Source organism: Taurulus bubalis (assembly GCF_910589615.1).
Source record: "Taurulus bubalis genome assembly, chromosome: 18".
NCBI classification, from domain to species: Eukaryota; Metazoa; Chordata; class Actinopteri; order Perciformes; family Cottidae; genus Taurulus; species Taurulus bubalis.
Genome location: NC_136606.1, coordinates 8678298 through 8693708, shown reverse-complemented (window position 1 = coordinate 8693708; position 15411 = coordinate 8678298). Strand labels below are relative to the sequence as shown.

The 15411-nt window shown below is 42.5% G+C and overlaps 1 protein-coding gene across 1 annotated transcript in view; it reads left to right on the top strand.

Annotated features, from left to right (window-relative positions):
* Window positions 1-15411, top strand: part of LOC306750775 (sodium/hydrogen exchanger 9-like) — a gene marked incomplete at both ends in the record, with an annotated part of 51430 nt that overhangs the window by 14133 nt on the left and 21886 nt on the right. The window contains 7 exons of the mRNA XM_079234249.1: window positions 2429-2534; window positions 4816-4954; window positions 6009-6114; window positions 9159-9247; window positions 10461-10574; window positions 13272-13383; window positions 14021-14174. Coding sequence (XP_079090375.1) covers window positions 2429-2534; window positions 4816-4954; window positions 6009-6114; window positions 9159-9247; window positions 10461-10574; window positions 13272-13383; window positions 14021-14174 — 820 coding nt within the window. The remainder of the gene's footprint in view (window positions 1-2428; window positions 2535-4815; window positions 4955-6008; window positions 6115-9158; window positions 9248-10460; window positions 10575-13271; window positions 13384-14020; window positions 14175-15411) is intronic.

Sequence of the window (15411 nt, the reverse complement as noted above, 5' to 3'; positions counted from 1 at the left end):
TTTTCATCACAAAGTTTCATCATTAACGATCTGAGAAACATTTTTTTCAAGATATGTCGTGAGATGCAAGATAAGAATTGTGAATTCATGAACTGTTTTTTCTTCTTCTTTTAACTTATAATTATGAAATAATGATGTTGATTGTTGTAATGATGCAATGGCTATAGAGTAATGACACCATCGGCGGTTAGATTGGTTTCCTATAAGCCTCACTTTCACTACGCAATGCTGTCTGCCAGCCGGTACAATCTGTACAGTCTCAGAAATGACCGACGGTGGAATAACCGAAGTAACTGGAAACGCTAGGCAGTGTGCATTGTTGGTAGTTGCCTCTGGACGTTTACATCTTGTCTATGTCGACTTCAGGAGGAAGAAATAGCACAGAATACCTGATTTATTATTTTATTGATTACTGCTTTCAAACTGCTACAGACTAAGTCACAACCTTCGTTAATATATAATACAAAACAATCAATTTACTGTAATATTTATTGCAAATTGAGCAAATGGTACCAAAGCTTGCAAGCACAAGTTTATCAACTTTAGTTAAGGAGCTAAAAGTTAAAGGCAAATGAAATGTTATCATGCGGGACACACAGAAAGTGCACGATTAAGTGTTTCATTTACCCAGAACTTCAAACTTCAACAGCAATCATTTGAGATTGCCGTGCTTCAGCATCTTTGCTCGTCTGGGTTTAAATCAAAGGCAAGTGGACTTTTTGTGATGTAGTTTTCCAATGTTCTGCCACTGATCAAAGAGGTTTCATCAGCTCTACTGATTGGTTGGGGGTTCCCGGTGTTTAACCTCTGTAGATGACGATGTCGTTACATAAGAGTTGAATCATCTGGAGGTTGCAGTAAATGCTGGAGACTCCTTCCAAATCATCAGTGCTGGTGAAAGAGATATGACTCACAACAAGCCCAACTTCCTTTGACATATTAGTAAACATCCATTCTTCTCAACCCTCAAAACCTTCCAACATTTCCTCGATGGATGCTCAGATACACACAGTCCAACTTTGAAGCTCAACCCAGAGTGTACCAGTTCCAAACTATTCCAAACCATTTTCATAGTGGATACTACAACTATTCATGACAGCTGTGGTTAGAAAGATTTTAAAATGTTTAGTTAACCATCTTTTTTTACAGGTTGTGTTTTTTTTTATTTTCAATGTTTCCCCATTCCAACTAATAGCTGTGTCTGTGCTGTGTGTGAGATTAACTGTCAACCTTGAACAGTAGCATTTGTGTGTTGCACTTCTGTCTTTGTAAACATCCTTGTCCACTCAAAGTCCTCTTCCAAGAAGCACCTGTGTGAGAAATGTAATTATGTTGGGAGAAATTATTTGTGTTGCTGAGCAGTACATGAATCTTACATTATTTAAAGCACGAAGCTCTGTGCCTGTTCCCCTACATTAGACTGTAATTGGCTCCTTTTGGAAGTTTTAATCAGCTGGAGCATCTTCACTCTAATCTCCCCACTTCTCCAACCAGCGTCCTCTCATCATTCCCAGAATCCTGGTCGTTATCTCCCTCTGTGGTGAGCACTGCAGCAATGCTCTGAGCTAATAACCACACTCCCACATACAGTACGTTCATGCTCAGCAAACAGGAACACACGTCAAACAGAAACACCTGCAGTGCTAACCATAAGTCATTTAATTAAGCCGGATGATTTGCGGTGTCTGCAGTGTCTGCCGCTGCTACTGCCGCCAGCAAATCACAGACTGCCATGTTGTACACAGGAAATGTACCCTGTATAATAAACGGGCAGACTAAGATTTAGCTTGTTACATTTGTTCTTTTTGTTTTTTTGCTTGAAAACGTGTTGATCCATTCTCTGGGCTTGAAATACTAGTAAGTGTCAAATTATGTGTTCATTTGATTTGTGCTTCTGTATAGTACACAGTGTTCATTCATTCTGTGATAATATACAAAGGCCAAACTATGTAGTTTTATATTTTGCTATTTTGTACACATGCAAATCTAGTCATCATACAGAGAAACATCAAATTCCAGATGTCTTGAGTTTGCTACTACAGTCTAAAATATGTAGATTATTCTTAATGAGTCATTGAAAAAGGACAATGATCAGCACGGCATTTAGTTCTGCTCTGTTTCCTTTGCCGACACAAATATTGTCTCTTCCAAAGCATTCTGTATTTCCTTCAGTTTGAGCTGAACGAGTCGTTGCTTGGTTTAGTTACTCCGACTGTTCCAAGTGTCAAAATCCTCTTTCCAGTGCTGTCAGTGTGCTGACATTTGCTGTCAGCTTGTAATATTACTCTGCAACATTAATTCCCCTGACTTCTCCTGTTTGTAGCAGAAGAGGTGATACTCCACACAACTTCTGCTGTGTGATTAGCAAAGCAAAGTTATTGCACTTCCTGCAGTCTTCAACAGCAGTAACTGTTTTGTTTTTTTGTAGTTGCAGTCCTCGGCCTGTTGTCAGAGCTGCGAGTGGACCGGGACCTGCACGCCCTGCTGTTCGGCGAGAGTGTCCTGAACGATGCCGTGGCCATCGTCCTGACACAGTGAGCGTCTTGCTTTCGGATTCGTCTCTGCCTTCGGAATGCAATACATTTCTAGGTTTGACTGTGGGAGCTCAGTCTTTCCCAGTTGGCATTACGGGGGTGGACGTGTAGGCGAGTGAAGGCTGGATGGATACTGCCAGCTTTAAGGAAAGGGTGTGATTGGCAAAACCGCATGAGCGCCTCAGATGCGATGCAGTGGACTGTATAAGCGAGTTGCCCCTGGCACTGTCAGCATCTCATTAAGGTGCTCAGTGGAGAGACTCACTGCCAGGGCAGAGACACACGCTCCCAGCTAACGAACTCGGCTAACACAGCTACTGTCAAATCCTGACAAAATACAGCATAAATAAAACCCCAGGAAGCTCGGTGAAGCAGCCATGATGCAGTCATGTCTTGTTCATGCATTTCAATTGCTTCATTCATTTCCCTCTACTTTTCCCCTTTCTCCAGCAGTGCACTTAAAAATGCGAGTTTGTCCCGCTCACACACATTGCCGTCATTGTCTGCTGTATTTACGCAGTGCTAGTGTACAAAGCTCTTCAAGTAGACATGCTAACAGATGGCAAGATGGGGAGCAGAGAGATGGAGAAAGAGAGAAACGACAACTCACACAGGTCCATGTTGATGGCCGAGCAAGCATATGAAAAAAAAATGGAAGGGAGATGACAGGGATAAGTTATGTGTCCATATTTGCATATTGTATTCACAGTGACTGAGGCATCCCATGTACAGTACTTGCACACTCTGACATCTCTTTCTCCGATTGCAAAAATGGGTCCAGACAGACTGGCAGATGGAGAGAAAAGGAGGCGAGTGCACAGATTGTTGTGTTCACGCCGCGGCTGCTGTCTCAGTGTACATTGAAGTGCAGAGGAGGGAGCCTGCACGTCTTTCCCGGGCAAACAGTCAGATAGTGCTGTGTTTGTTCCTGGAGTGGCGTGACCGGCCTTCATGCCATCTCCTGTCACTTGACTGGCTCGCTGGCCTGCCGGTCGCCCTGGCTCCACACACAAAGCTTGCCCTTATTAGTGAGCCACGCGGGGCCCTGGCACTGGAATTTTAACAAGCTCCCAGAGCAGCTCAACCTTACGCTGATGTGCCCTCTCACAGGCACTACACTTGCTGCTCCAGCAGCCCTGACCCAGCCACCATTCAACCAGGTCCTGTGTTGACATCTTGAGATTTCTGACTGGGGAGTCAACAGCATCTTAGAGAGCCACACTGACCAAGAGACTAGTAACCAAATTGAATATGCGAACACAACTTGAGTCTTTATTCTCATGGAGGGGATAATAGATTGTCCGCCCCTTTCAATTTGCTGAGCTCATTAGCGACAGCTTGATTGATTCTTCCCTTTCTGCTATGGAGATTAGGAATGTTGCGGCGTGTGCTCGCTCATTTCAACCTGACTGCATAAAAAGTGGAGTTACAATCCGGTTTCATTTGTCAGACATTTTTTTAAACCTTAAGGATCCTAAACAAACCATTTTAATGGTAGCTGTAGTATAAAGTAAGTTTTACCCTGGATATAAGAAGATGTAACACAAATTTAGCAAGCAAAAACAACAACAACAACTTTCTCATTGTTCTGTTGACTCATTGGTTTAACATTCATTTAGTACAGTTGAAGTCTGTGGTGGGTAAAGAGACGTCATTCCACAAAGGCAGCCGGCTCCATCAGCCACTCGCATGGTTGCCTGTCTCTGCTTGCTGCTTGCTTCACCTCAGGCTCTGTCTCTCTCTCCTCCCCCCTCCCTCCCTCCACCCTGTGAGGCCTCTTTTGCACTCAATGACTTCCATGTGGAAGTCTCCCCCTCCCCCGACAAAGTAAATATTTATAGCGGTGTAAATAGCACGATGCTGCTGTCTTTGTGAACAACAATAGTATTTCTCCTGCTTCCCACTAGCTACTAGGGGACGTCTCTAAGGCAAATAATTCAGAATGGATTGTTTTCAGGGTAGGATTTAACTTCTAAAGAAGGGCATGTGTTCTTAGGAGTGGCTCCAATAAATTTCCCTTAAAGGCTTAGCTCAGCATAATAAGCATGTGAATTTATGCTCACTGCTGCAGACTGGTTTACACCAAGAACCAAGTGGGCCATATTTCTGACGACTGCATTTGTCTTTCTGAGCCATAAACCATGTTGACGCTTTAATGTTCCAGCATCAGTAAGACTCATATTTAAATCTGGAGTAATTGTGCAATTGCTTTTTGTTCCTTAGCAATCTCTTTTTCATGTATGTAACCCTTTTTTTCTGTCTTTGTCAATTTGTCTTCCAGTGCCATCACCACCTACAGCCAGATGGGTGCAGGACATATCTTCAACCCCCCGGCCTTCTTCCTCTCTGTTGGTTATTTTCTCGGACTGCTTGCCAGCTCCTTCCTCTTGGGTTTCATATTCACAGTCATAACAGCCCTCATATCCTTTCACCCCCTCCCATCTCTGCCTCTGCACCCAAACTCAATTATCACCTCAGCTTCCGCTGCAATCTATCCACTTCCTCGACTTGGTAATTGCTTCCCTAACAAACCCTTACTGTACCACCTGAACAAAAGCATCGCAGCTAAGTCTAAAGTGCTTCTGTGAGATTAACGGTGGCAGAGAGGTCTTCAATCAAGCCAATAGCCTCTGATGAAGTTTTGACTTGCGCTGTTGTCCAGCATTTCCCTCTGATCTTTTAGTTATAAGACTTTAGGATGAAAAATGAGGAAGTGTCATGAGGCGTTTGGGGCACAGCTCAGCCCTTATTCACAGTGACTAATCTATGGGTGTCGGCAAAGCACAAAGTGAGCATTTATTAGATTTTGCTGATGCCAACCACAGCAACAGCCTGCTCTTTTGTGCAATAGTAGTTTCTTAAAGAGACTCAGTTTGGTGTACAGTTGTTCATAATTACTGCTATACCTGTCCTTGTTAATTACAAAAACAATCAGTCTTGTGAAGGTGTTTTCATTATTGGCATTATTGTAAGTCAACAGGGTATTTGCGGGGGTTGGGAATGCAGGGCAGCAAACTGTAAACAGTTAGCAGTCCTAATATTGTAACATTCACAGTACCTAAACCCACCCATCTTCCCTCTCTGTGACTATCACAAACACTGAACTTTCATCCTGTGTTGTTCTCTCTGGAACACTGTGTGAAGACGTACTGTACGCTGTACAATGAAGCTTTGCCAGAGGGAATGCGGGACAGTGAGAAAGGAGTGGGATGTGGACTGTTATCTTTTGGGGAACGTGCAGAAAGTATCTCCGAAAGACCCAGTGGGTTACTCTAAATGTCAGATTTCCTGGCTTAGTGAGCAGCTTCTGCAGATACTTTTTGTTCGCAGAGGTTACAGAAAAAGGCTGCACCCTTCAGTACAGGTAGTCTGCCACACAACAGCCATACATTTCTGTTGAAGTTGCATTGGCCTGGTGCAAAATGTTGCGTGCTGTTTGATTACCTTCTTGTATACCTTTAACTTTCTTTCCACCTCACCAAATTCACTCGACTATGTGAGAATCCACTTCTGGAAACATCCGTCTTCTTCCTGCTGTCCTGGAGCAGCTTCCTCTCAGCTGAAGCCAGCGGACTTTCGGGTGAGCGTTCAGTGTGCGTGAGCGTGTGCGTGTGTGTGTGTCCATGTCATCACTTGGCAGCGTGGAGTTCAGACAAATGGATACAATTATACAAATACAAATCTGGTGAGTCAACTTTCCCCTTTCCCCCTCATGCAAACCTTCTCAGCTGTATGCACTGACTCGCTCTCTCCTCCACAATATCAGTGGCACAAGCAGCTGTTTGATTACCAAGCTCTGCTGTTTCAGTGCGTCTCTGAGGCCATTGACACTTCACAAACCTGGGAATGATATGTACACTTGTCTGCTGTCTAGCCTTGACCATCTGCACGATTCCTCACTCAAGAACAGATGAAAACCTACACCAGCATTAGATGAGGGCCTTTCCCTTCCACACTTTACCCTTTGAGAGTCCTTGGCATTGTAGCGAGTCAACAACATACAGATGAGAAAGTATTAAACCATCTCCTCTCAACAGGGCACTGAAGGTACCAATCCCATTCTGGGCTCAACCCCCATAACTCATTTTGAAATGGTGTCCGCCCTACTCTGTCAGAGCATGTTTGGACCCTTAGTTTGGAGATGCCCACAGATAGGCAGCAAGCCATAATAGCACAATAGCGTTCATTCTCGCCCTCGCTGTTTGTACAGATATCCTGGAAAGTCAAGACGTGCCCAGGTCTTTTTTTAAATGGATACAACATGACCTTGCTTTTGTTTTCTTTATCCATCACCAAGGGGAGGTTGTATTTATATTACATTGTTTTAGTTTTCACCACTGTTTCCCAGTATCTGGAATCTTGGGTAGCTTGTGTTCGGAAAAAACAAACAATTACTTGGCTCAGTTGCCTGGAATTGTCTTCATCTATTTCTTCACCAGCCGGTCGTAATGTAGTTGTGAAATATGAATGCAGTGTACATATGCACACATTAGTAGTGTTGTTCTTCCTGCCCCGATTGTGTCAGAGGGATTCCATTCATTCAGCTGAGGTTGTAGAGCTCCCTCTTTCTTGGCAATCCTCCCTGTGGCCTGTGGAGGAGGAGATGACGGTTTTAATGAAATAGTGCAACCCTTTTCTATTAGACCCAGATGCCCTGTCTATAAAGTACACCACTGTGAATGCTGCCCAGTGTGGGAGGCACACTGCCGCAAAACCAAGGGCAGTGATTCTCTCTACTCCAGTATCTGATACAAAGCCTCTGGTATTTTTTAGTGCAGATACAACTTTTCTCTACTGTATTGATACTGTAATACCAGGGCTAATAATGAAATACTTAATTTCACCTTCAAACCTGCAGTGTTAGAAAACTGGTTGTGATCCTGACATTTTGTCACAGTAATCTAAAAATGAGTCATATTGCAATCTTCAATGTTCTTGGTACAAAACTAGACCCGAACAAAACTAATCTGATGAGTGCTACTTCATTCAATGGCCTTTTAATGGTCCATTTAGGGTGAAGCGGCACCTCATACAGAGCGACCCAGTGAGCGATTGGACTCCTCCCTGGTGTCCTTTGGTAATCAAGGCGCTTTCTGTTAATTGCTGGAGTTTAGTGAGGGTGTGCCTAATGACCCTCAGCCTCGCAGAGAGCCCTGCGATCATTAATCTTATGCCCCTCACAACCTCTCATTATTATGGGATGCATCTCATCTGTTGCCAAGGGCCCTGAGTGGGGGAGTCTCTATGTGGATGGTGGATGATGTGTTACCTCCGTCACTGTTATGTAAACCAAGGAGGACGTTGAAGCCATCAACCAAATGGAACCAACATGAGATCCGCCATGGTGGCATGCTCCATTAGACTTTTTTGAACATTGCTGGAAAGGACATTGTGGACAGGGATTACCAGAGGTAGCATAGTGCAGGTATAGGTCAGCCTCCTAGTGTGACGTGCGAATGGGAAGAGAAAATAATTGACTAGCTTCACTGAGCAGCCTGAGCGGCAGGTGCTATCTTTTCTTTGCTGCCATATTTATTTCTGCTAGCTCAGTCCTCGAAGTCTTGCTCCTCATCACAATAAATTCACATGTTTTCCATCTTCTGTGAAAAATGGGAAATTGAATGTCTGCAACCAAACAAGCATGTCCTGTGAGGCGGAAACTCACCTTAAATGCTACATGTTTCAAATTCCAGCTCTCTGCTCCAGCCAGCCTCCTCTTTCCCAGCAGGGGCCCTAATCGCTCCCTCCCCCATGTTTCCTCTGCCTTTCTTTCCCTTCTTTACTTTTGCTTTTCGTGTGTTTGCCTTTTGTTCATTTCTGCTCCTCCACATCTGGCACAATCTACAGAGGTGATGTCATTCTTTAGCATTCATTATTGCCAGAGTTTCCTGTCTCTAAGGGTAGAAATGGAAGAAGCGTCTTTAGCCTGAAACATGAGGATACTTGAATTGGGTTGGACTTGGACAGTACATTTAAGCTGTTTAAACAGCTGGACTTCACTAGAACCGGGACAATGAGTGGATACAGGGTTTGGCCGGTCTGATCTGGTGTCAAATACTTAAAAGTCAATTAGTAGCTGCACAGAGGATGATTTAATTGGATTCTATGACTTTGAATGCCTACATGCATTGTTCTGCTAATTTTTTTACATATTTGAATCATCATCTCCACATTTAATTTGAAAACTAAACTATAACTCAGTTTATCTCTGGTCAGTTGCTTTGATTTAAGTAATGCTGGGTGTTACCACACATACAGTACAAAGACTCTTCACTAAACATGTTCCTATGATGGAAGGACCTCCTACTGCATATTCTCGACATGATATCCCCAAGGCTAGGTGTGTTAACCAGCACACAGGCATACACATACTCCCACACCTGATTACATAATATGTGCATGATTCAGCAATTTCACATACCCAGTTCTAATTAGATACAGCACATTGTTTACCTCCCTTCTGTTTACAGAATAGTCCTCCATGACTGTTTCACACGAAATGTTCATGCTCACATTTGCTCCTGTAAAGATGTCATGGATGTTTAATACTGAATTGTCTATTTCCTTTTTATAATTTTCATTAATTTTCATGTTTTATTAATTTTTTGATTGTTTATCTTTCAGGTATTGTGGCGGTGCTGTTTTGTGGCTTGAGCCAGGCAAGATACACAAATCACAATTTATCCTCTGAGGGCAGGACCAGGACCAGTCAGGTGGGTTTCTGGAGGTGGATTGAGGCCTATTCAGCGGTAGTTTTGAGACCGCATTTTTCAGTTTACCCACTTTGTTCACATTGCCTTTTGATGCCGTGTTTGTGTCCTGCGTGCTGGGTGCAATCATTAATTGCCATTAGTGCTCTGGTTGTCCAGTGTGTCTGTGTGGGAGGCCAGTCTCCAGCTTTCTGCTCAAAAGGCTGAGCACAGATGGAGGCAAGTGCTCTGTCATACTGTACCGGCAAGCTTCACAGAGGAGCAAATACATCAGAAGTACACACATATACTCATATATGCATTCATTATTCATTATCGGTGCCACAGTGGGGCTAACTGTTTATCACAGAAAAGCCTTTTAAAATGCTATGCGGGACAGATGAAGCTTTTGCCTATAAAGTGGATTGGCTCTATGCATGTATATGGCGCAGTATGTTTACTTGGCAGACTGCCTTTATCTACATTTTTATGATTTGTACATGCAGCTGCAGCTCAAAGGACAAGACAAATGGATTTAGTGTATGCAGAAACTGGTTGAATAGCTAGTAGTTTCTCTGTGGCATCTCTTGTCCTTGTGATGTTCAGGAAGAAGGTACATTAATTCAATTAGATAGCTTTTTACCAAAGCTGGTTTAACTGGTAAAAACAGAAAATAATAAATCATTAATGGTCTCGTAACATCTGCTCTAATTAAATACAACATAAGGACCTTAATTAATAATATTATTCTTATGCAGAAGTGCCCTATTAAAATAATTCAAATTGTATTTTCCCCCAGAGTAAATTACATCTAAGCATTTTGGTATGGCCTGGGTCGTTACAGGAAATGTAGGACTGAGTTATAATGTCAGAATGTGTCATACTTCCACAAATGCCATGTTCAAAATCTCTAACAAGAGGATGATGACACAAACATGTTGGGTGTTCATCGCTCATCGACTCGGTTGCTCCGTCAAAGGATCAGCGAATCACATCTACTCTGGATTTGTCATGTTTGTGCAAATCTAAGCCTGTTTACTCATTTCAGATATGATCCGAGTCCTTCACTTTCACCCCACTAACCCCCCCCCCCCCCCCCCCCCTCTCCCCCCACACATACACACACACACGCACACACACACTCACTCACTCACACTCACCCATCCCCCCTGAACCCCTCCCCATCTCCGGTGACCTTCTCCCTCATGATCCTCTCAAACCCTTTTATAATTTGCAGCTCTTTGAAGTCTTCAACTTCCTGGGGGAGATTTTCATCTTCAGCTACATGGGATATGTATTGTTGATGTTTCCCCACCATGTCTTTAAGGCTCTCTTCATTACCGGGGCATTTGTATCCTTTTCATCTTTGTGAAAGAGCATCTTCAATCCCCACTGTGCAGCCTTTGGCTCCTGCTCAGACCCCAGAAACGATTGTTCCATTTTGTTCTGTTTCTTCCACGTTCTGCCACAATCCTTATATGCACAGTCTTCTGCCACTTATTTGACCAGAGTGGTTTTCTTGTTTTTTATCCTGCCTCTCTGCTGCAGTGCAGTAATTTCCCCAGTCTTTTATTTTTAAAAGTGAATTAGCACTTAAATTGCACAAGTTTGATCCGGTGAGCTCTGCAAATGCCATCCAGTCGGTCTCCCATGATCACCATCTCTGCAGATTAAGATGCTGCAGTGCAGAGTTTGCGCTGCGGAATGCCTTTAAAAACCGACATTTAAATAGGTCTTTGTTATTGTTACTGCTGCTAGTTTCTGTTCTCTAGCAAAGCTCAGTGGAATAAAGATGTTTGCCTGTTTGAAATAAGATCAGAGTGCTTAAGTTTGTAGTGGATTAATCACCGTATCTCTGTTGAGGTTGAAGATTAAATTGTATTAGTTTTAGAAAACTCCAGTGAAAGAGCTTTCTGTTCTGGTATTCCAATGTCGTTCATGGAAAAATCCAATCTAAAATGCTCTTATCATGCTATTGATGAAGCGTATTTGCTTTTGTTCCCCAGACATGCAAGATATTGTTAGGTAGTGTATTTATGTTGTGTGCATATACTGGGCAAATATAGAAACAGAACATTATTGGAGAACGATTTTTTATAATAAGTCCTATATTGAGCAAACATGCCAACTTTTTACTGGTCCCAGCTTCTCCAACGTAAAGATTATTACTTTTCTCAGTTTTATATCACTGTGAATATACTGTATTTACGTTTTGGGCTGTACTCAAATGAAACTTCTTAGAATAAATATTTTTGCACCAAGACTCAAAAACCATACTAGTAGAAATTCATCACAGAAGATGCCCCTCTGACTGGAGTCCCTGCAGACCAGAATGCAATGCAGCTACAATACATTGTATGTAAATAAAAAGTCATCAACCCCTTAATGATACTCATCACATGTTAAAGTTATACCATCATAACAGATGTTTCGCATTCACAGCTGCTGTTGTATGCGTCAGCGTTACTTCCTGATGGGAACGACGGGGTAGTAATGGACTGATGGCTACAGTCGTCCTTGCCTGAGAGCTGGCATGACCATAGCGTACGCCTGAGGAAAGAGACGAGTGGCCGCACTCCAAGGGGCTGCTCTTTCACAGTCCAGTGCCCAGATGGCCAGCAATTATTATTACAATCCATCTTCCACCATAGGGTCAAAGGGGCCAGAGAAAGAGTCGACGGAGCAGATTCGTTTTCCAATCCTCTTATGTTCACAGTGTGAGGTTCTGCCAGGTAGAAAATGTTTGATTTGAGCGTTGAGCCAGTTTAGCTTTGTTCGCAATTGTGCTTCAAGAACAAAAGCTTGGAGTGAAAGAAATCTGGCTAACTTTACCTGTTGGAAGCTGACCCGGATGTACAAACAAGAATAAATGGAGGTCTAAGTCCTCTTGTACAATGCTTAAAGTGTCCATAAAAATGAAATAACCCCAGTGATTCAACCCTGTTAATCGCTCTTTGGTTACGCAGGAGATTTTAATCACCATATCCAGCCTTCACCAGTGACAATGGGGCTGATATGAAAGTGTTTAATTACCTCCATTCAAATAGCTTACAGGCCTTTGATAAAGAGAAATTACTGCTTTTGGGAGAAGGATATTGCTTTTGAAAAGCCATAGATCTAGAAGCCATAGTAAGATCTACTATTGACTGCAGGGTGCTAGGGAGCTGGTGTTTTAGTAAAAGACCTGTCAGACTAAGGTCCCCTGCCTAAAATATTGGTCCCTTTTTATTATTCCAGGCGACACATTTAGAGTTACTTTAGAAAAGCTTACATCACATCTCCCCATGATGCTCAAGCAGGGGTACCTAAATCTGTAAAGATTATTTTTGCACCAAAATTCAAAGAGGATCTGACAAAGTGTATTTTTTTAAAAGAGTAAAAAGCTTGCCTCATCTCCTACAGCCCGGCCTCCTCCGGTTTATTGCCTCGGCACTAACAAGAACCTATCGGAGGATCTCAGGCACTCAGGCACATATGAGGTTTTAAGGGGCTGCAGTAACTTTTTCTAAAAGTATGACAAAAGATGTTAAGTGTATCCAGGACGGCAGCTATGTCCCCGATAATTGTACATATATCCTCTCACTAACTCCTACCCAGGACACTTAGCATTCAGTCCCATCCTATGTGAAACATCAAAGTGTGTGTGTGTGTGGAGGGCAGAGACAGCTGGCAGAGCCTGATTGGCTTCATGCCTCAGCATGGTGCCACACTGCTGTGTTTGCATCCTAAACAGAACATTTTCAGAGATTATTTGTGTGTGTGCACGTGCATATACGTTGATATTTTAGGGTGTACTTTTGCTGCCTGGTCTTACATAGAATAGGTACTTTTGTATTTATTATGGAATTATCTAAATAAAGTCAAACCTTATCTATCAATAACTTAGTTGAACCTTTAACTAATACTGCAGACTCATACATGAATCAAAGAAATTGTGGTTTTCATTGAGAAATAACCAAATTTCCATGCCAACATGTTGACTCATAAGTGTGCTTCAACCTGTGAGTGTTTCTAAGTCATAAGTATTCTCCTTAATCTGCACAAACAGCTCTCCATCTTTGTATCCAGAGCCTGTCACATCTATTCCTTTTCATTCCTCCTAAACCTGGGACGAACAACCAAGATACCGCGTTCCTTCCAGCACTTCATGATGTTTGCAGGTACAGTTCTTAATAATACCGATTAACATTGTGTTGTTGTTTTTTAGCAACATTTTTAAAATGTCACATTTTGCAGTGTTTTGAAACAATTCACCTGCAGCCTTGTTCTATTGTTGTATCTGTATTTTGGAAAAGATTAAATAATCACCCCACTTAAGTGTCTAATGGTTGAAGCTGTGAACAGTTTGATGATGCAGGAGAAAATAATATTCAATGTGAAGTGATGTGGGATAGTGCAGCAGCAGCATGTTTCGTTGCTTGCCTGACCCACTTTACCTCTTACATAAGAAGGTTTCTTTGTAAAAAAAAAAAAAAAACCCTTGTCTTGCTATTTTTCTAAACTCCCCCCACTGCCACTACCTCCAAAATCTGTTCCTCATGGCAATAAAGGATTTGTTTTGGGAATTGTTTTGGCTTTAAGAATTACGTCACCACTGTCCAGCAATCGAGAAGTTTGTTTTGGGGCTGCTTGCTGATGAGCAGCTGGTAAATGCTAGTGATAGTCAGGATGACGTATGTTACCCATGGACAGAGTTTCTAACTAGATAGCTCTCTCCTGCCCTTTTCAAATAATTGGTTGGTTTGATGGATGGCAGCAATACAGCTGTTTGCTCAGAAATGTCTTCTCTGCTCTCAGGTTTCAGGGGCGCTGTAGCCTTTAGCCTGGCAATAAGAGACACATCCACAGAAGTGAGGAGCACCATCCTCACCACCACTCTGCTGCTGGTCGGCTTCACCATCTGGGTGCTGGGCACCGCTGCCGATCCCATGCTGCGCCGTCTGAAAATCAGGTTAGTGCAACCACCTCGTCAAGTGACATAGTGAGTATGATGCAAGTCAAATTGTTCTGTCTCTCCATCCGTCTGTCTCTTTCCCATCATTTGTGGTTCCTCTGTTTCTCTAACACACACACACACACACACACACACACACACACACAGACGCAGCTTAATTAGACTCACATTAAGTATTCACCCCACTTAATATGCGACAGCTCTTTATAAAGCTTTTCTTTGGATAATAATAATACCTCTGCCTCATCCCCTTGCTGCTCAGCCGAACATGGGCTCTTAGCTCTGTGTGCAGCTTTCCACGTTGTACACAGAAACTCATGTTTACACTTTTCTCGAGCTATAAAAAGAGAACACATAGGCACACACAAGTTTGCGAACTATCTGTAATGTCGTGAAGGATGCAAGGCAGTAATTAGATACTTAAATTATTAATGTATAATCTTAAAGCCCAGATTACAGCGGTATAATTGACAGCCACAGGCAGTGCTTATGAATCTCCAATGGTTTTGTGTGTGTGTGTGTGTGTGTGTGTGTGTGTGTGTGTGTGTGTGTGTGTGTGTGTGTGTGTGTATGTGTGTGTGTATGTGTGTGTGTGTGTGTGTGTGTGTGTCTAAAATGTCTTATATTATGAATGAATAATAGAAAAAGTCAATAAAAGCACTAGTGAGAAACAAGAAGCTGGTTTTCAAATCAAGTTCAGTAAAACAGTGAAATTGCCCAGTTGGATATTTCTGAACTTTATTCAAAGTGAAGACATAAAAAATAATTTACAGTTTGTCCATAAACACTGATGGATTGGAGCTAAAATACTGTTCCCAGAGCACTTTGTCGCTGTTATTTATCAAAACAACCTGCAGTTCTCTCTCTCTCTCTCTCTCTCTCTCTCTCTCTCTCTCTCTCTCTCTCTCTCTCTCTCTCTCTCTCTCTCTCTCTCGCTCTCTCTCTTTCTCTCTCTCTCAGCAGCATGTGATGTGAGACAAAACCTGGAGGTGTTTGATTGTCTATGAATTGCAGATTGGTTTGGGCAATTCAATCTCGCAAGTTGTTTATTTGAGCTTTTACAGCCAAGGAAAAGCTTTATTTTATTGTTTTTGACCAGACAAAGAAATATTTTTTTTCTCTGTTGTCTCTAGAGGCTATCTATACCAAGACTGAACTGTGTAAGAATTGAGGGTCACAGATTATACAATGCTGCAATTTCCAACATGCCTTTACTGTTACACTCTCTCTTGCT